This window comes from Octopus sinensis, linkage group LG23 (assembly GCF_006345805.1).
Source record: "Octopus sinensis linkage group LG23, ASM634580v1, whole genome shotgun sequence".
Lineage (NCBI taxonomy): Eukaryota > Metazoa > Mollusca > Cephalopoda > Octopoda > Octopodidae > Octopus > Octopus sinensis.
The window spans coordinates 25334388-25357044 of record NC_043019.1 but is presented as its reverse complement, the minus strand read 5'-3'; the positions used below and the strand labels follow the sequence as shown (position 1 = coordinate 25357044).

The 22657-nt window shown below is 38.6% G+C and overlaps 1 protein-coding gene across 11 annotated transcripts in view; it reads right to left on the bottom strand.

The window, feature by feature from the left end:
* LOC115223415 (neurabin-1) overlaps window positions 1-22657 on the bottom strand; it is a 320060-nt gene that overhangs the window by 130605 nt on the left and 166798 nt on the right. For 10 of the 11 annotated variants that reach the window (XM_036512632.1, XM_036512635.1, XM_036512634.1 and 7 more), the window contains exon 5: window positions 465-586. In XM_036512632.1, coding sequence (XP_036368525.1) covers window positions 465-586 — 122 coding nt within the window. Of the gene's footprint in view, window positions 1-464; window positions 587-21504; window positions 21682-22657 lie in introns of those variants that run through there. The other variant, XM_036512642.1, reaches the window with a different exon arrangement.

The following is a 22657-nucleotide window of genomic DNA, read 5'->3' as shown; positions in this document are numbered from 1 at the left end:
CATTTTTGGGTCTGCCTTGATGGGGACAGGAGTAGGGTGCAAACTCAAGAGCTGCCCTGAATAGGATATACTCAAACACAGTGGTTCTCAACTATTTATTACCCATGGACCTCTTCAATTCCTATTGGACCTCCATAGCCATTTGATGTATATAAAAAAAAGATTTAACTGTATTTTTAGAATCAAATATTAAGAATTTTATTCAAAAAATTTAAGTATTTTGAACATTGCAGAAGTTTAACCAATGTATTGCAGATAAATTTTAACAACAAAATCTAACAAAGACCCTCAAAGATCGTATGGGGGCCTGGTTGAGAAGTACTGCTCTAGCTACACAGCTAATGGACAGACAGGTCACAGGGCAGACTGACAGAGAGAGAGATGTTTGAAAAGAGAGGAAAAGAGGACTAACAGACAGAGGGGTATGTGGCGGGGGTGGGTGGTGAGGAAAAGACCGTGCTTACCTGATATAGAATTGTCATCTATAATTCGATCTGGTTCTTCATGACCATCACCCTGCTCTCGCTGGGCAAGAAGCTGTGCAACTTCTTGCGCTTCTTCATCACTGAGTATACAGCCTGGTGAACTGTAAGAAACAATCAACAAATAGGGGTTAATAAGGGGTCAATGGCATAATGGTAAGAGGAGGAATAGAGAATTCAGGAAAACAATGAGTGCCCCTTTGTTTTTCCTTCTTTTTATAAGAATAACAAAACAAGTATTTTACTTCACATCTGGATACAAAATACAAGACAAAGAATTTTCTTGTCAATAAAGATAACAGTATCTCATTTCAGATCAGGGTATATGAGAGGGTACATAATACACAAAAGTAATAAATATCTTTAAATGGAGGGGTGGCAATGACAGTGGTGGTGGTGGTGGTGGTGGCGATGGCAGTGGTGGTGGTGATAGTGATGGTAATCTCTCGGGGTGGGGTGGGGTCAAGGATTATTCCCCACTCCTCAAACCCAGATTTATCTTTTAAACAAATGTCAACACGAGCGCATATGTGTGCACGCGATGGGCTCTCACAGTTTGCATTGGCCAATTTCACTGACAAAGACATTGGTCAATCCAAGAGTATAAGTCATAGACTCTAAACCAAAGTGTCGTGCAGTGGGATTGAACCTGGAGCCACACACTCGAAAAGAAAAACTTCTTAAAATAAAAAATATACATCGAGTACTGGGATGGATGGATGGTACTGATGATCCCCCTCCCCTCAAAAATTCATGTCTTTGAGCCAAAATTAGCAACAGTTGTAGCAGTAGTGGTGGTGGGGTAGTGAGGGGAATTGATGGTTGTCATGGTCAAGGCCATGGTGGTGATGGTGGTAATGATAGACAGAGTGATGATGGCAGTGGTCAAGCTGGTGACGGAGCAATGGTTTTGGTGATGGTAGTAGTGGTGGTAGTAGTAATCAGAGACAGTAGCAGTTTTTAAGCACTTTCAGATGGAACAGGGGGTGGGCAGTGCCTTAGAGTCCATAGATAAGGTGGGCAGTGGTGGCAGTAGTAGCAGTGGTGGTGGTGGTGGCAGTGGTGGTGATGGCAGTAGTGGTGGTGGTGGCGGAGAAAGGATGGGAAGAGAGTGTACCATGCTTGATAGCTGCAATAGGATCAGATTGTGAAACTGTTGAAATTTCTCAGTAAATAAGGAAGGAAAGAGAAGACAGAGAGATGATATGATGGTGATGAAATATATTAAACACTAGGGAACAGCTCAAACACACATACACACACACACACACAGACACACACTCTCTCTCTCTCTCTCTCTCTCTCTCTCTCATATATATATATATAGTGTTTATTAGGAAAAGAAAGGTCAGTGACCCCAGCAGAACAAGGTGTGTGTCAGGTGTGTGTGTGTGTGTGTGTGACTGGCTGGTTGGTTAGATATGGAGAATAACAACAATCACAGAACCATACATAATTGCTCACACACACACACACACACGCACACACACACACACACGCAGTCACTCACTCACACACACACACACACACACACGCAGTCACTCACACACACACACACATACATACATACACACTCTTATTAAAAACCATCTTATTGCACAGCCCACCTCCCCCACATGCCCCAAAACTGATGGGAAAACACAGCAAAATAATTATTTATGCCATAATTAATAATGATAATTATATCTGACATGATACTAATTACAAAGATTTCCAGTATAGGAACAAGGATACAGATTATTTATGTTGGGAGAGGATTACAGTTGATTATATCAACCCCAGTATGAAGCTGGTACTAGATTAATAAGGAATATGAACACTGAATGATCATCTCACATACACAGAGCAGACACAGGTAAGTGCGGTTCAGATGGTGGCTTCCCAACCAAATGATTATCGGTTCAGTCTTACTGCAAGGTACATTGGACATGGGCCTACTTTTATAGGTCAGGACTGACCAAAGCTTTGTGAATAGATTTGGTAGATAGAAACTGAAAGAAGCCTGTCATTTGTTTGCTTGTATGTGTGTGTGTGTGTGTACATTCACAAATGGAGTTCTGACAGTTCCTTGCTTTTGAGAATAAGTAGAACAACAAAAAAAAATCCTTTACTTATTAACATAAGGCGTAGGAGTGGCTGTGTGGTAAGTAGCTTGCTTACCGACCACATGGTTCAGGGTTCAGTCCCACTACGTGGCACCTTGGGCAAGTGTCTTCTACTATAGCCTCGGGCCGACCAAAGCCTTGTGAGTGGATTTGGTAGACGGAAACTGATAGAAGCCCGTCGTATATATGTATATATATGTATGTGGGTGTATGTGTTTGTCCTCCCAACATCGCTTGACAACCGATGCTGGGTGTGTTTACGTCCCCATAACTTAGCGGTTCGGCAAAAGGGACCAATAGAGTAAGTACTAGGCTTACAAAGAATAAGTCCTGGGGTCGATTTGCTCGACTAAAGGTGGTGCTCCAGCATGGCCACAGTCAAATGACTGAAACAAGTAAAAGAGTAAAAAAGATAAGGGTTAATGACAGGAAGAGCATCCATTTGTAAAACAATGCGTCAGTTATATGTATTCACCTAACCTATGCTAGCACAGAAAAACAGAAGTGAAACTGAACGAACCCAGAAATGTTGGCTCATCTATTGAGAAGGATTATGTTTAATTACTCAATAAAATCAATATTTCTTTACAGATCATCTTTTTTAGGGAATCGGAAATGGTTGATATTCCTCCGTTGATAGATAGCCTGGCAACAGACAGGTTCTCATCCCCATTGAAGTTGGCACCTGTGTCGGTTGTGTCTTCATTTCCAACATTCAGTCAACAAATACTACAACAGGTTTTGTGCTAATATAAAACAAACAACAGTAAAGGCTGACACATGCAATGGCTGGCTGTCACCTAAAACTTGATGACAGACCTGCTGTCATCATTATCATCATCATCATCATAATCCTCATCAACAGCAGTTCTCAAGGACAAACTGAGCTGAAGTTATCTATGAAATCCGATCAACAAAATGCGAGCTGTGATGCAAGTAGAGTGTCAAACATAGGGTTGTAAGGGTTGGGGGACAAGTGGCCACCCCAGCAAGAAACTGATTTGGAAAGGACCAACAGCTATTAGATCCTTGGTTCTTCATCCAAGGGGCAGCAAATGTTTTTGGCACAGTAGTTTTGGTGATGGGTCAGTGGTTAGGGTATTCAGCTCGCAGTCATAAGGTCGTGGGTTCGCTTTCCAGTGCTGCATTGTGTTCTTAAGCAAGACACTTTATTTCATGTTGCTCCAGTCCACTCAGCTGGCAAAAATGAGCTGTACCAGTAATTCAAAGGGGACAGCCTAGTCACATGCAGTGTCACACTGGAATCTCTCAGAGAACTGTATTAAGGGTACACATATATGGACCCCTAAGGGCCACACAGACCCTGGTTGAGAACCACTGGGTTAGACTAATCAAAGGAAATCAACACATATTTCTACCTTTTCTGCTACATTTTTATCAATAAATATAGATTTTTAATTGTTGTGTATAAGGAGGGTCATTATGCAAATAAAAATGAAAATAAACACACACTGGTTTAATACCACTTCTTTATTTTACCAACTAACTATTCAATGATTTGTTTAATGTGTTGATTGAACAATCAATTAGTTGTTAGTTTTCTTTGTCAGAGTCCTTTCATTGCTATCCTTGACCTCATCAATGACATGCCTTCACTCTTCAACATATGCTTTGAATCTGTCTGAGAATTAGTCTTGTATGTGTGTGTGTGTGTGTGTGTGTGTGTGTGTGTGTGTCCGTGTGTCCCCAAAGAATACAAATGTTTGATGAGTGGAGTTGATATAATTAATTGCTTTACTTGACATATATTTAATTCATTAAACACCAATAATTACAATATCTCCACTCCACAAACGCTGCATTATCACAAATTAAGGCTTGGCTGCCATTAAGAACTTTGCTTCACAACTGATTTGGGGTTTAACCTATTAAAATTCAAACAAGCCATATCCAGCCCAAATATTCCGTTTTATGTTCAGACTGGCCATATTGGGCCTCTCACACCTACCCTATAATATCATTCAAAAACTATGTAATCACATCATGAAAACCTCAAAGCCACGAGACTATATGATTAATTCAAAACAATCATCATCATCGTTTAACATCCTCCTTCCATGCAGGAATGAGTCGGATGGTTTGACAGGGGTTGGCCAGTTTGGCATGGTTATTACGGCTGGATGCCCTTCCTAACACCAACCACCTTGCAGGCAGACAATGTGAATAAATGACTAATTACATTGTATTAAAATAATACAAATAAACGCACCCTTTTAAAGCCTAGCCAGGCTCATGGGCCCAGTTTCCTGTTTCAATGGCGTATGTGTTCCCCAGCTGGACGGGATGCCAGTTCATCGCAGCGTTACTCATTTTTGCCAGCTGAGTGGACTGGAGCAACATGAAATGAAGTGTTTTGCTCAAGAACACAACATGTCGCCCGGTCCAGGAATCGAAACCACAATCTTACGATCATGATGCTGACACCCTAACCACTAAGCCACGTACCTCCACTAATTACATTTGATAGGGTAATCTAAATGGCAAAGGGTTATGCTCACAGCACGGCACTTTAGCCAACTGTCTTCTACCATGAAACTTTTATCAACCAAAGCCATCACAGCTGGAATCAATACCACAGCCTACTAAGATGACCGTTCCTGGTGATGGTCTAAATAAGCTGCCCAGTTTAACTCTTGAACTGCAAAATTAAATTTCATGGTTGTTCCGGTAATGATGTTAAATATCTGACAAATAAATAAAATTGGTATTTTCTGCAAGTCACATTACAAACCACATAGTTCCTGGTTCAGTTCCACTGCATGGCACCTGTGACAAATGTCTTCTATTACAGTTCTGTGCCAACCAAAGCCTTATGAGAGGTTTTGGTAGATGGAAACTGAAAGAAGCTTGTTGTGTATATAAATATGTGTCTATGTTTGTGTATGTCCCTCCCCACCACCACCACCACCAGACAACTGGTGTTGTTTTGTTTATGTCCCTGTAACTTAGCAGTTCAGCAAAAGTGACTAATAGAAAAAGTGTCAGGCTTTAAAAATATGTACTGGGGCCAATTTGTTCAACTAAAAACCCTTCAAGATGGTGACCCAGCATGGCCACAGTCCAATGATTGAAACAAGTAAAAGACAAATATCCAAGCAAAAAAATAGTTCCAACCATGACATTCCCCAATAAAAGACAAACTGCAGAAAGCATTAAAGAGTATAAAAGCTTCAAGAGGATCTATCTGGTTCCTGCAGCAAAAGGGTCAATATCACTTTGCCATTTTAGGGTCCTTTAGGGGAGCCCAGTCTGTTGCAAACAGAAAATGTCATGGTGCTGCTATTTCTATGCTTATTAAGTCATAAAAATTGATAAAATTAAACCAAAAATAAACACTTCCTGGATTATAAACCCAAAAACTTGACTCAGAAGGAATGTCTAGAATGCTACGAGTTGGAGGTTCAGCTTTTTTTTTTTAAATGGATAAATCAACAGATGACTTACTTTATACACACACACACACACACACACACACACATGTATGTGTGCATGTTGGATATATATAAATATATATACACAAACACACAGAGTGTATACTTCATATTTATACGTGTATATGTGCACACACATATAACATACACATTCACAGGTTAATATTTATAAGCTTGTCTGTATCTACATCCATATGGGTCTGCATCAGTGTGCATGTGTGTGTGTGTGTGTGTGTGTGTGTGTGTGCATATGTGTGTGTGTTTACAATGTGTGATCCTTCTCTGAGAATCTCGCCAGCTGGCTTCTACAATCAGTCAAGTGAAATCTAAACATGTCAGGGTGGACTTTAGGGTACCAGGTCTGGGGAAGAACTCTTAGCTCTAAACAGGGCTTTCTAATTTTGGAAAACAGGGGGGAATTTGATGGCTCAACAAATAGAGAGGCAGTTACTGGAGTGATGGGGCAACTAAGGGTTTATAATTAAGGTGTTGGATTGGCAGAACCAGGAAGAGCAAGAGATAAAAAATGTCTCATGCTCTGAGTTCAAATCTCATCTGGTAGACATTGGTTTTCATCATTTTGGGAAAGATAATGTTAAGAACTGCGAACTGGATATTAATGATTATAGATCTGCTAAAAAAATAATGGGTGCAGTACCAATATTGAAAAAAATCTCATATTTATTTGTAGGAATACAAGTGGAATTTTTCAGGAATTTACAACCAAGAAAAGGTTGGTCAACTTATATATGAAGATGAATGTGGAAGACCAAAAACTCCATGTGAAATGCAGCAGGGTTTGGAAAGGTAGTGAGGATGTTTGAATGTTTATGCTACATGTTTACACTATATACTATGTTGATTTGTATGCCAGAAAAATATGGTGTTTTAAAAACCATTCTTTGTTAGTTTAAACAACTGGTACATCACACTTGTTTCATGTTTTGGTATGGAAAAAAGACAAAATAATAGCAAAAAGCTAACACTGGTATTGACCCCTCCATCAGCCACCCAACTTTCTGCTTTCCCAATAACAATTAAATGGAAAAGACTTAATGAGAAGTAATGGACATAATTTGTCAATTATATTGCATGTGTAATTCAAAGATTCATCAGTGTATGAGATAGACAGAGGGTCGTCATGTTAGGAAGGAAGGCAGGCAGAGGATCGTCAGTGTCTGAGAGAGAGAGAAAGTGATGGTGTCAGAAAAATAATCCAGCATTACAGTTAGAGGAATCTAGAGAGACATACCAACATAGACATGGAGGGACAAATCTCATCAGCTCATTCTACCAAAGACAAACATTCTTTTATGCTGTTATTCCTTTACTTGTTTCAGTTATTTGAGTGCGGCCATGCTGGAGCATCACCTTAAAGGGTGATAGCCAAAGAAATCAACCCCCATGAGTTATTCGTTGTAGTGCTTATTCTATCAGCCTCTTTTGCCAAACTGCTAAGTTACAGGGGACATAAACACACCAGTATCAGTTGTCAAGTGATGACAGGGGGACAAACAAACACACAAATATATATATATACTCTTTTACTCTTTTACTTGTTTCAGTCATTTGACTGCGGCCATGCTGGAGCACCGCCTTTAGTCGAGCAAATCGACCCCGGGACTTATTCTTTGTAAGCCCAGTACTTATTCTATCAGTCTCTTTTGCCGAACCACTAAGTGACGGGGACGTAAACACACCAGCATCGGTTGTCAAGCAATGCTAGGGGGACAAACACAGACACACAAACACACACATATACATATATATACATATATACGACAGGCTTCTTTCAGTTTCCGTCTACCAAATCCACTCACAAGGCATTGGTCGGCCCGAGGCTATAGCAGAAGACACTTGCCCAAGATGCCACACAGTGGGACTGAACCCGGAACCATGTGGTTGTTTAGCAAGCTACTTACCACACAGCCACTCCTGCGCCTATATATATATATATATAATATAAATTAGAGATAAAACCACTATTATGCAACTCAAACAGTGATAGACATAAACCAAAACATACATAACAAATAATGTATATTTTTATAAAACATATAACTTATAACTAGATCTCATTTTCATACTTTTTGAGATCTAGTTATAAGTTACATGTTTTATAAAAATATATATTATTTGTTATTTATGCTTTGGTTTATGTCTATCACTGTTTGAGTTGCATAATAGTGGTTTTTATCTCTAATTTATATTTTATATATTTATACTGTGAAATTTGATTTAATAGTAAATTGAATTTTTCCCTGTGAGTTTGGAGTTATACTCCCTAATATTATTATTATATATATATAGATATATATATATATGTATATGATGGGCTTCTTTCAGTTTCCGAAAAAAGCATTATAACTAGAACATATTTCATCTTGTCTTCATATGGTCTATCTCGGAGTACACTGTTCAATGTAGAAGTTGTGTATTCTAATTCCTGGCAAACTGTTTCTGTTAATTTGTCTCAATAAATGGCACACGCGACACAAGTGGAAGGGTTAAAATGAAGAAAAAAATAATAGAAAATAAAAATTAAACAAAAAGCAATATTGAACTTAAATGTTGAAATATTAAGAAATACATTCCAAGTGAGGTGTGAAATGTCTGGGGGTAATGAAATGGAAGCAATAAGTAAACTAGTAAGGGGGGTGGGGGAGGTATTGGTGATGAGTGGTGGTGGTGGTGAAAGGTAGTGTTGATGATGGTAGCAGTAATGGAGGTGGTGGTGGTGGTGGTGGTGATAATAGTTGCAATGATGTAGTGAAGGTGGTGATGATGGTGGTAGTGATGGTGGTCATGGTGATGGTGGTGATGATGATAATAGTTGCAATGATGTAGTGAAGGTGGTGATGATGGTGGTGGTGATGATGGTGGTGGTGGTGGTGATAATAGTTGCAATGATGTAGTGAAGGTGGTGATGATGGTGGTGGTGGTGGTGGTGGTGGTGGTGGTGATAATAGTTGCAATGATGTAGTGAGGGTTGTGATGATGGTGGTAGTGAGGGTGGTCATGGTGGTGGTGGTGATAATAGTTGCAATGATGTAGTGAGGGTGGTCATGGTGACGGTGGTAGTGAGGGTGGTCATGGTGATGGTGGTGGTGGTGATAATAGTTGCACTGGTGGTTATTGTAGTTGTGGTGATGAGAGTGGTGGTGGGATAGGTGGCAGAGGAGAGGGTAACTTGCCAAGAAGCTGGCAAGAAACTTCGGTCCAATCCAAGAATCCAGTTCAATGGGACACATGAAGGTGGTGCGTAATCAAAGAGAGGCTTCAATAAGGGCCACCACTGAAGAATTTCAATTTCGTTAATGACAACAACAACCAACAAAAGAATGCAGTTGGGTGCAGTTGCAACTGCAGTAAAGAGAAAAACACCAATTAGTACTTAAATGGTGTGGTGGTGGTGGTGGTAGTCAGCAGGATGGTTGAGATCGTTGGTTGGGGGGGAGGGCAATTGTAGTTAATGATTGTGTGTACATGACATTAGGTAGGTGTGGTGAGTTAGTTATGACAGAGTTTATTGATGGGGGGGGGATGGAGAGAGAGAGAGATAGAATGAGAGGAGAAATGGAAAGAGAGAGACAGATGGAGAGAGAGAGAGAGAGAGATTGAAAGAGAGAGCAGGAGAGGTCTGGGGGGGGGGAAAAAATAAAAAGGGACATATATATATACACACACACACACACACACACACACACACATATATACATACACACACTCACAAGACATACATGTTGTGTGTGTGTATGTGTGTGTGCGTGTGTGTGTGTGTGTGCATGTGTAAGGAGAGAGAGAGAGAGAGCAGCTGAAATGTAATTCTTCAGAAACCTTGACCTGAAATGTGTATCAGAAGAGAAGGATGAAGAGAGATTGATGAAGTAGTGGTGGGGGGTGGAGGGTGGGGGAGAGCAGGCAGGCAGGCAGGCAGGCAGGCACGCAGACATACTAGAAGTTTCTATTTCTGGAAATAAATAAATGAAGTGGAATTGAAATATGTTGTAACTGGATTCACTGACGAAGGATTAGGTGGTTCCTGGAGTCTGTAGAGTTGCAGGCGAGAGAACGCCCACACAAAACCTCAAAGAGACACCAATACAGACAGACATCTGGTCAGCAGAAGACACAGCTTCATAATTGTGTGGTCAGCAAGAATGATTTGGTCAGAGAGGGGGAGATAAAACAACAGCTGACCGGCTTCTAAGCTGGTCAGCTACAGAAACTACATGATGCAAAGGTGGTGGACTGACCAAATGTCCAGAGAATGGTCAGGAACTTGACAGGAGAATGAGACCCTATTCTGTGACTGATCCTTCCTGCTTTCCTCCCTAATTTTTTTTATCAGGGTCTTTTTATTAACCCTTTCGTTACCGTATTTATTTTGAGATGCTCTGTGTTTCTCTCAGTTGCTTTAAATATAACAAAGAATTTAGTAAAATAACTTAGTTATCATTCAGCTAGTGTTAGGAACATAAATTGTGACTAAGGTTTGGTGGAAGATTTTAATTCAAAACTTATGAAAACAAAACATTTGTACTCAGAACTAGAGCCAGTTTCAGCCGGGTTGGTAACGAAAGGGTTAAGGAATCATTAATTTAGGGATCTTTAATCTTTATCTTTTCCTTCATCTTTTACCGCTTTCAGCCGTTGGACTGTGGCCACGCTGGAGCACTGCTTTCAAAGGATTTAGATGAACAAAGCGACCCTGAATCTTATTTTTATTTTTAAGTTTGGTACTTATTCTATTGGTCTCCTTTGCCTGACTGCTAAGTTACGGGGACATAAACAAACCAACATCAGTTGTCAAGCAATCGTGGGGGACAAACATCACACACACATGCACGCACACAACAAGCTCCTTTCAGTTTCTGTCTACCAAATCCACTCACAAGGCTTTGGTCAGCCCAAGGTTTGCCCAAGGTGCCAAGCAATGGGATTGAAACCAAAACTACATATTTCAGAAGCAGCTAATTTTTTTTTTTTTTTTTGCCAATCACTGACCCTTATGTGTTATTTGCTTCTTCAGGCATACATCAATACACACACACATACACACACATATACACACACACACCGTTGTGCTATATTGTAATAAATGTTTAAAAACTGACCACATTCTTAGACTGTAAAAACAATCACAAACTAGAAAAAGAGAAAAGGGAAAGAAAATGGGACAAAAAAGGGGTAAGGAAACCAAGTGAGGAGTAAGAGGGAAAAGAAAAGGGAGACCTGAATAAAGAAAAAGAAAAAGAAAGAAGCCAAATTGATGCTTACTTCTTGGAAACCATTATTTGATAATTTACTGCTTTTTTAACCAAAAGATACCACAGATAGAATGTCTTCTTTAACCCTTTAGCATTTAAACCGGCCATAACTGGCCAAATAATTCTAGATATTTTATATCCAAACTGACCAGATCTGGTCTCTCACACCTATCCAATAACATCATTCTAAAAATAAACAATCACATCATCAAAATTTTGAAACGGCAAAATAATGCTTGTTTAATTGAAAACAATATGAATCAATAAGTATTATTTTTGACAGAAAAATCTGAATACTAAAGGGTTAAGAAGCCACAACTAAGATGAATTTCACAAGGCAGCACCAGAAATCTCTGGCACTCTCTTCCCTGCTGTGCCTGTTAATTATGGTAGGTCCTCAATTGTCATATGACTGCTACTGACATCAACCAATTCAGTGAAATGGTCTTCATCCAGAATATAACGCACAACCTGGTTTAATGTCCAACAGAATAGCAGAGGCCAGCAAAAAGTACAAAACATCCCAAAATGAGCGATGGCTAGAAGGATATTGAGCTTTATTTGATAACCAGCTGATCTAGCAAGCGGGGCCTCATAACAGTGAGGGGGGGGGGCGGTGCACATTGATGCCGTCGAGAGGTAGGCCCCGAAACGGCACGCATTCTCTCCTGATGACCCCATACACTTGCTGGCTTCCGGTGTGCAGAGTTTTTGACTGGTAGCACTTGCATGTGCAAGTTGTTTGCAAAACATCTTTCATTCAGGGACACCTAAATTCTATTATCATCATCCTTAAAATGTTAATATAAAATGGAGATGGAATAACACAGATCGAGATACAATTATTAAAAAAAGACAAGATGGCTACAGCTGGTAGCTTTTAATCAAAGAGGGGCCACTAGTGGGCATCTTGTATATTTCACTAAACAGATGTATCTAGGACAATGGTTCTCAACCTTTTTCATCACCCTACCCACTGAGACTCTCCAGGATATTACCATGACCCCTATGATTAATTCTGTAATGGTGAACTTTGGGTAAAGGTAAGATAAAACAAAACAATATGAAGATTCTAATTTACTGAAAATGTTACAAATAAAAGACCACAGGCATAGGAGTGGCTGTGTGGTAAGTAGCTTGCTTACCAGCCACATGGTACCAGGTTCAGTCCCACTGCACAGCACCTTGGGCAAGTGTCTTCTACTATATCCTCGGGCTGACCAAAGCCTTGTGAGTGTATTTGGTAGACGGAAACTGAAAGAAGCTGGTCGTGTGTGTGTGTATATATATATATATATATATATATATATATATATATATATATATATACATATTATTTAACATTATTATTTTTTTTTATATATATATATATTATATTGTGTGAAATTTGATTTAGTATTTCTAAATTGAATTTTTTTCCTTGTAACTTTGGATTTTATTCCCTCAAATAATAATTATATATATATATATATTAATATGTGTTCCTTGTTAGCACCACATAAAAGGCTCCCAGTCCACTCTGTAAAGTGGTTGGCATTAGAAAGAGCAGCCAACCGTAGAATTCATAGCAAAACAGACGTTTGCAGCTCTCTTGTTTTGCCAGTTCCAGTCGAAATGTCCAACCCATGCCAGCATGGAAAATGGATGTTAAATAATAATGACGATGATACATTCATTAATGTAATTAACTTACAGTAATTTAATTATGAATGTGCATTAATTATTGTTGTTGCAGCTGTTACTCCCATTCCTAGAATTAATTAACTTGGAGTGCAATCCACTTTGACAAAATTCGTATTCGGTAAAAAATACTTAATTAGATCATTTCAATTGGTTAATGGGGAAGAGGCATGGCTGGATGGTTAAGGTACTGAACCAACATACTAGACAGTCAGGAGTTTAAACTCTAGTTTAGCTACATCCTATATTAATCTTTTGTATTTGGTTTACATGATTCTTGATGTGAACTCAAGAGTTGAATCAGCTTTTGCTCTATCTTGGGAGGGTCATTTTGCTAATAATAAAGATATACACACACACAGATTCTATTTCACTTCATCATTATTGGTGAATTTTAAGGTGGCAACATGGCAGAATCATTAGTACACAGCACAAAATACTTAGTGGCATTTCTTCTAGCTTTACATTTTAAGTTCAAATTCTGCTGAGGTCGACTTTCATTCTTCCAGGGTCCATAACCAAATTATCAACTGAGTACTGATGGGTCAGTGTAATCATCTAGCCCCCTTCCCTCAAATTTCATGTCTATAGTAGAAAGAACAACTATTATTACTAGTCAATTCATTAACATTGAATTCATTGATTGTTTGTTTAATTATTTGGTCAATCAATTAATCAGCTATGTTTAACAAAGATATTTTATCACCGCTTACAACCTTATCAATGTCATGCCCTCTCTACTCTAGATCTGCTTAAGGTTTAGTTAATTGCTTAAATGTTAAAATGACTAATGAAAATAAAGAAGTGAAATAGAACCAGTGTGTGTGTGTGTTTATAATTGGTATAATGACCTTCCCAAGATACAACTGAGTCTGCCTTGTGGGTAAAATAAAAGCAGCAAAATGAAAAGACACCATTTCACTTCTGGTATTCGATGATTTAGGGAACTGGAATATTGTCACTGTCAAGAAGCAGAGAATAAGGGTCAGATATGTCCCCAAATAACACACACTAAAAGAGATAACTAATTGTTCAAACTAATTAAACTTAGGCCCTTGCGGACAAATCCTGTTAATGTGGATAATCTCTTGATGAGTGATTAGGAGAGAACATCAATTTGAGGAAGTATAACAAAGACAGCAGTAGATTAGTAAAATCAGTAGGGTGCTTTATATCCCGAGTTCAAATCCTGCTGAGGTTGATTTTTCATCCACCTTGGGCTGATGAACCAATCAAATACTGGAATCAATACGATCAATTACACACCCCACTCCACCCCCAAAATTGTGACTATGTCAGAAATCAATAATGTCTAAAGTCATGTGACAGCCTTATCAGTTAATTTCGTTAATTAATTAGTAACAGATTGTTATTGCTTAACCCTAGATCAATACTGATCAAGCAAACCAATAATCAAAGAATTTCTACTGGTGTATGTAGTGGTAGCACTGCATAATTAATGGGTGCTTCATCAAAGTGCAAGAAGAAAACAAAGGGAGGCCACTCCAATAGATGTTGCCAGAATAAAGTCTCCTAACAGTATCAAATTCTTGCTATTTGACCAAATTTTAGTATGACTCAGGTAGACTCAGCCAAACAGACAGGAGCTAACAAGGGAACCACAATACAGTAAGGCAACCTGTTAGAAATAACAGCTAAATCTGCTTCAAAATCAGACCATATTCTCACAAATAATAAAGGACACAATGGTTATTGTAGTCCGAAATACATGCTTCATTAAAAAAGAAAACAGAGCATAGATTTGCTCAATCAGGACTGACCCAGGGCTAAACAACAAAGTAGATGATGGTCGTGTTTATACAAAACAGCTTGTCGTTTCTATTATCATTAATAAGGGTGGGAATTGACGAAGATGGTCATGCCTGGAATGTCTTTGATCGAAGGTCTGTTCTATCAGGACTGACCCGGGGCTAAACAACAATTTGTTCCAATTCTCACAAAGTTTTTTAAAAATAAATAAATAAACAACAACAACAACAAATCTTGTTACTGAACAAAGGTGATGGAATTGGGGGTGGAGAGGGGGGAGGGGGCAGTAAATTCTTGATAAATGGAATTCTTGTGACCCTGTTCTAATTTTTCAGATGGAATGGTTCACATAATATATGCTTAATGCCCTTGGGAGAGGGAAACTTCCTACTTCCCTGACTCACAGCGCATTCTAGGACATTCTTGGGAAAATCAAAACAAAAGAAAAACAAGAAACATCATCATCATCATTATGATTATTACTAGCAAGAACTCTGAGAATCAACTCTATGAACTGGTTTCAATTTCTAGCTGAAAGTCTTTTACTTATCCAGCAAATAATAATAATAATAATAATGATAATGATAATAATAATAATAACAATAATAATAATGATAACAATAATGATAACAATAATAATAATAATAACAATAATAATAATAATAATGATAACAATGATAATAATAATAATGATGATGATAATAATAATAATAATAATAATAATAATAATAATGATAATAATAATAATAACGATAATAATAATAACAATAATAATAATAACGATAATAATAATAATAATAATAATAATAATAATCCTCTCTACTATAGGCACAAGGCCTGAAATTTGGGGTGAGGGGATTAGTCGATTACATTGACCCCAATGTTTCACTGGTACATTATCAACCCCAAAAGGATGAACAGCAAAGTCAACCTCGGTGAAATTTGAACTCAGAATGCATGGCTAGATGAAGTGCTGCTAAGCATTTTACAAAAGCATGCTAATGATTCTGCCAGTTCACCACCTTGATGATGATAATAATAATAATAATAAATTATTACTATCATTATTATAACAGAGTGGTGCTAAAAAAGAAAAGCCTTCCTTATTCAGTGTACCAACTGTTTTAACAAGAACAATATGGGTGAGTTTTATGGACAAACATGTTAAGTGGTTTTAAGAGTTGGACAAACAAAGAACAAAAGCAGCCTTCATGCAATTACTGAAATGTAGAGCTTTGGTCCACACACTGACAAATGCCTTGAAAAGGCTTTACATAATCTATTGATGTTTTCACCTATGAAACACTAACAAGATGCACAGGACTGACAGAGCACACTTAAAAGTCACCTACACCATTTATGTCATCTACCAGAGTTAATGGTACCAACTTCTCATCTGCTCAAACTCGCTGGTTTTGTGCCAAAATTAGAAACCATTATTAATATCATTCTTTCAGATTCTGCCAAGGTCAACTTTGCTTTTCTTCCTTTCGGGGTCAATAAATTAAGCACCAGTTGCACATGGTCCCCTCGACCAAAACTTCAGGCCTTGTGCCTACAGTAGAAAGAGTTATTATTATTATTATTATCATTATTATTGAGTGAGAGTGCATGCCATCAAAGTGACACTGGGGTAAAATATACGAAGCCCAGTATATCCATCATGACTACCCATCTGATAAGGGTAAACCAGGCACATGCATGACAACCATATGTGCGCAACATGATAAACAGCACATGACCTTGTACGTGGGACCCAGTTAGAATTTTCTTCTGGTCGAGTAACCCATCCTGCTCAAAAGGTCCCTGAGTAAGGGTTGTTTAAGGATGTTGAACGAAACACCCATGTTTCCAGAGGTGAATTATTCAAACCCCAAAGAATGCCTCTCAACACATGGCTATGATACTCCCCCACTACTTCTGCTCGTGAGCAGAGATGCACATATCATCAGCCACTAAGGGACATGCTCAACTGGTTAAGGTCAAACAACTGACAAGCAAATCTGTGGTATTGAGCAGAATATTTGCTGTTAACCCATCTTTTATACCAAGACAATTATTATTATTATTATTATTATTATTATTATTAAAACAGCAAGCTGACAGAATGAATGGCTTGATGGACAAAATGCTCTGTGACATTTCTTGCAGTTCTTTGAGTTCAAACACCACTGGGGTCAACTTTGCTTCCCATCCTTTTAGGGATCAATAAAATAAGTACAAATTAAGCAGTGTGGTTGATGTGATAGACATTTACCCTTCCCTTCAAAATTACAGGCCTTTAGCGAAGATTAGGATTGTTGTTGTTTTCAAATCGAATCATGTCCATAAACGTATCTATCTTTACTAAATAGGCACCACTCTTTAACCCTTGAACATGCAAATTATTCTGTCAAATGTAATGCTTATTCACATTCTTTTAAGATCAATCATGTATTATCTTGCAGCTTCAAGATTCCAATGATGTGATTGTTTACTTTTCGAATGACATTGTAGGGTAGCTGTGAAAGGTTGGATCTGGCCCATCTGAACATGAAGCAAGTAAAATATTATGGCTGGATCTGGCCAATTGAACCCCTTAGCATTCAGATTATTCTGTCAAATGTAATGCTTATTTATTCGCATCAATTTGAGTTAATCATGTTTTACTTTGTAATTTCGAGATTTTGACGATGTGATCATGTTTAGAATAACTTTGTAGGGTAGGTGTGAGAGGTTCGGATCTGGCTAAGTTCAACATAAAACATGTTGAATGCTTGGGCCGGATATGGCCAGTTTGAATGCGAGAGGGTTAAGCCATTGATGTTCATACAAAGGATAAGTTTGCCAACTTGGAATTGCTACAGCATGGCACCAGTATCATCACAGACATTATGATCAGAATGTAAAACAACCAGAACAGATTGCACAAGACATCTTGCCCAAACCTCTCAGAGTTCTACCATTCTACCATCCTCAGCTGCTACCTTCTTTTTATTGACCCCTGAAAGAATAAAAGGCAATGTTGACGATAGCAGGATTTGAACTCAGTGTTGAGCGTCAAACCAAATAATGCTTTACCAACTCTGCCAGTTCACCACCTTCTTATCATTTACTTTTATCTTACACATGTTTCAGTCATTGGACTGAGGCCATGCTGGAGCATTACCTTGAAGGGCTTAGTTGAGTAAAACCCCACCCCAGTCCTTATTTTTGCAGTCTGGTACTTACTCTATCAGTCTCTTTCTTTGCTTAACTGCTAGGTTATGGGGGATGTAAATAAACCAACACCAGTTGTCAAGACACACACACACACATCATAGGCTTACATAGTTTCTGTCTCCCAAATCCACTAACAAGTGTTTGGTCAGTCCAGGGCTGTAATAGCAGACATTTGTCCAAGGTGCCATGCGATGGGACTGAACCCACAAGCGCACAGTTGCAGAGCAAGCTTCTCCACCACACAGCCACACTTATTAAACTAATAAACAAGCAACCGCCAGGGTGGAGTATGTCTGAGGACTAAAAATGTTTAAACAATTATTATGCAGGAAAAATAATTAATTATTAGAAACAAAAAACGGTGCCAATTTAACGGCACATTCTTCTTAAAATTATGCGTTATTTCTTTGATAAAAGATATTTAGCAGAGGTGGGGAAGGCCTCCACGAATGTTGCAAGCCTTCCCAGACAGTTGAGATCAATGTCTTTGATGGTTGTTTAAACGTATGTGGGGTGGTGGTGGTCGTTGTCGTCGTGTTACCTGGGTGGCAGATTAAAAACGATTTCAGTTCTGTGTAGGAAGAATCTTGAGAAATGTTTGAGGTGAGGATTGGAGAGGAATATGCACAAGGAGACAGGGTTAAGGAGGGCGAGAGGAAGCTATGCTTGATTTAAACTTAATTTCAAAGCAACAGTTTAACTAACCTATGAAGTGGGGAGGGCAGAGTTATGAAGCTGACAGGTTCCAGGTGTTTCGAAATGATGAGAAAGAATTTATTTTAAATATATTCAGTCACTCATCATTTTATTTTCATAAGATTCAGAAGGGGCCAAAATTTTACAATGAATTTCAAATAAACAAGACAATATGTAGCTCTGTGTGTATGCATTCTTCCCAACCACATGGTTCTGGGTTCAGTCCCACTAAGTGGCATCTTGGGCAAGTGTCTTCTGCTTTAGCCTCAGACTGACCAAAGCCTTGTGAATGGATTTGGTAGATGGAAACGGAAAGGCGGCGAGCTGGCAGAAACGTTAGCACGCCGGGCAAAATGCGTAGCCGTATTTCATCTGCCATTACGTTCTGGGTTCAAATTCTGCCGAGGTCAACTTTGCCTTTCATCCTTTCGGGGTCGATAAATTAAGTACCAGTTACGCACTGGGGTCGATATAATCGACTTAATCCGTTTGTCTGTCCTTGTTTGTCCTCTCTGTGTTTAGCCCCTTGTGGGTAGTAAAGAAATAGGAAACTGAAAGAAGCTTGCCATGCGTGTGTGTGTGAATAGCTGCAAGTTAGCATGTGTTATCACCAAATCTTCACTTCCCCCTAAACAATATTGTGCCAAGTTTTCCACTTTAGATTATTTTATCTTTAAGTCTACAGTTTTATTATTTGGTGCCAGGTGTGTGTGTGTGTGTGTATTGTGTCAAAAACCAAACCTGCATAAATTATACATATCCTCTCTCTTTCTATCCCTCTCGCACACACATATTTACACAACAGGCTTCTTTCAGTTTCCATCTACCAGATCTTCTAATAAGGCTTAGGCTTGCCCAAGGCTATAGTAGAAGACACTTTCCTAAAGTGTCACACAGTGGGACTGAACCCAAGCTTCATAGGCACGTAACCACGCTTGCACTTTGCCCTTCCTCCTTTCAGAATCGATAAAATAAGTACCATTTCAGCACGGGGGGGGGCAACGTAATCGATTTACCTCTCTCTCGAAATTGCTGGCCTTGTGCAAAAAATTTGAAATCATTATATTTATTATTATTATTATTATTATTATTAAGGCGGCGAGCTGGCAGAATCGCTAGCACGCCGGGCAAAATGTTTAGCGGTATTTCATCCGTCGCTACGTTCTGAGTTCAAATTCTGCCAAGGTCGACTTTGCCTTTCATCCTTTCGGGGCCGACGAAATAAGTGTTAAGTACCATTTGAGCACTAGGGTCGATGTAATCGACTACCCCGCTCCCCTGAATTTCAGGTCTTGTACCTATAGTAGAAAGGATTATTATTATTATTATTACCTCCTTAATTTAACTAATCAATTATTTGATTGATCAATCACTTCACCAGTGTCTTTTCGCCGCAGTTTACAAACTTATTGATGAAGCGCCTTTGTCTTCTCGACAACCGAGTCGATGAAGTCGCGTGTCGTCGATGAGGTCATGAACTGCAGCGAAAGGGCCAAGTGATTAAGCTAATTAGTTCACATACACTGTTTCCATTCTCTCCGGGCTTCATAGAGTAAAGTAGGAGTCAAGTATTACGACAATTCTGATAATACATCTTTGATGTGGATGGAAATATAACGGAACACAAGACAATACTATAGAAGATGTATGCGTTCATCTCTTTTGAATATATATATATATATACCTGAGAAATAAACTCACACGGAGCGTGCGCGTGAGTATGTATAAACACCTATCTTTGTGATACGGTGACTGTTATAGCATCACAATGGTTCCGACACAGGACGTGTGTGTGTGTATGTGTGTGTGTATGTATGCATATATATACACACAAATATATACACAAGGAGTTGAGAGGAAGCAATCAAAGGAAGTACTTGAAAAGACCGGCGACAATTTTGAAGAAGTTTCCCTACTTAGAAGAAGAAGAAGAAATGGTGTGGACGAGGAGGAGGGGGGAGAAGAAACATGAAAACAGACGAGGAGGGGAGGAAGGAGAGACAGGAGGAGAGAGAGGAGGAGAGAGAGAGAAATTAGAAGAAGAAAAAGAAGGTAGACTACGAGAAATCTTAGAATTATTAAAGGAAGTAGGTTGGTGGGAGCTGTTGTGGGACTACAACGGATGAAACAATGTGAGTGTTTATGTATGTATGTATATATATATATATATATATATATATATATATATATATATATATGCGCACATATTATATACACCCTCATACACAGCTGTCTAAATAGACAACGAGTGATGGGCCGAATGTCGCATGGAAAAAAAATTAATTAGTTAATTAATTAGAATAACCCTCTGAAATGGAAGGGGAAACTCTAAAGCGCACACAAAAAAAAAATTGGGAAAACACTTGCATAGAATCATAGTTATACAAATACACACAGCAATGATATATATATATATATATAATATTTATATAGACACATTATAGAAAACTTCCGTGTATATCTTCAATTTAAGGCACACAAACACACGTCCGCTCACAAAGAAAAGGAATAAGTGTGTGTATGTATATATATATATATATATATATATATATATATTATATATATATATAAAGTACAAAATCGGCATGTATATACGACAAAGGAAAAATACAGTGCATGCTTACATTTATAGATGTATATATACACATAGATATTATATACACCTGAGACTTGGGAGTGATCGAGTTTGGGAACTAAATACAGTGGATGATTCGTCAAAGCACATTGTAAAAAAGATGTTCGCCCACAAAATGTTTATTATACATATATGCACGTGTGTGTGTGTGTATTAAAGATTTGAATTGTAAATAGCAGCAATCATTATTATTGTCATTATAAAAGTACTTACAGCAGTTTGTCGATGGAGTGGTTCGGTAAGGCCTTCTTTTCTGGAAGTCTTGGAGCTGGTCTGTCAAGAAGCAGCATCGCACACACTCGCATACATAGATACACAGTCACACGCACTTACACACACACACACACACGCGCGCGCACACAGTAACATACACGTAGTCACACACACATTGCTACCACTATCACACCTGCACACACTGTCACGTATTCACTCACACACACACACATACACACGTACCTGCACACAACAAAATACACATACACACACACACTCACAAACAAAATAACCCCATTGAGACACCCGCAAATATTTGTCAAGTTGTTGTTGATGTTCGTCTTAAATTGACAGAACAAACGTCAGCGTAGATACTAAGGGAGAAAGATGTGTGTATATATATGAACGTGTGTGTGTGTGTGAGAGAGAGAAAGAACTTGTGTATATATACGTGTATGTGTGAAGGAGATTCTGTTTTATATATACCTCGTGCTAACGTTTCTAGTGTGTTTATTTTTGTTAATATAGGCGTGAGTATATGTGCGTGTATGTATGTATGTATGTGTGTGTATATATATATATATATATATATATATATATATATATGTGTGTGTGTTGGGGTCAGTTCTTATTTATAATTTGTTGGTCACTTAAATTACTGAAAGTGGTGATGGTGGTAGTGGTGGTGGTGTAGCTGAAGAAAACTTGAACGAAAGTCATGTGCTGACCGTTCGTAGAGTTTTTGTCTGGAATATAAAATAACTGAGAGAGAGAGAGGGGGGGGGGCGGGAGCTGGAGAGACCAAAGGGACAAGGAGACGATGTGGTGGTCGCGTCAGTGGTGCTGAAGTTAATATTGGTTAATAAAGTTTTAAATAAAAGGAACACTGAATCTGAGGATGTGCTTGGCGCATTGAATAATAATAACGTGTGTGTTGGTGTGTAAACATATTGGCACTAAGTCACATGTGAAATATGGTTGGGGGTGTGAGGGAGGGGAGAAAAAAGTGTAAATATATATAATAGGGTGATGGTGGTGGTGGTGATGGTGAGGGAGAAAGATTGCGATAAGGGTAGAGAGATGGAGGGAGAGAAGAGGAGGGGGAAATTGATAGAAAGGGTGGAGAGAGATGTTTAGAAAGTTTGGAGTAATG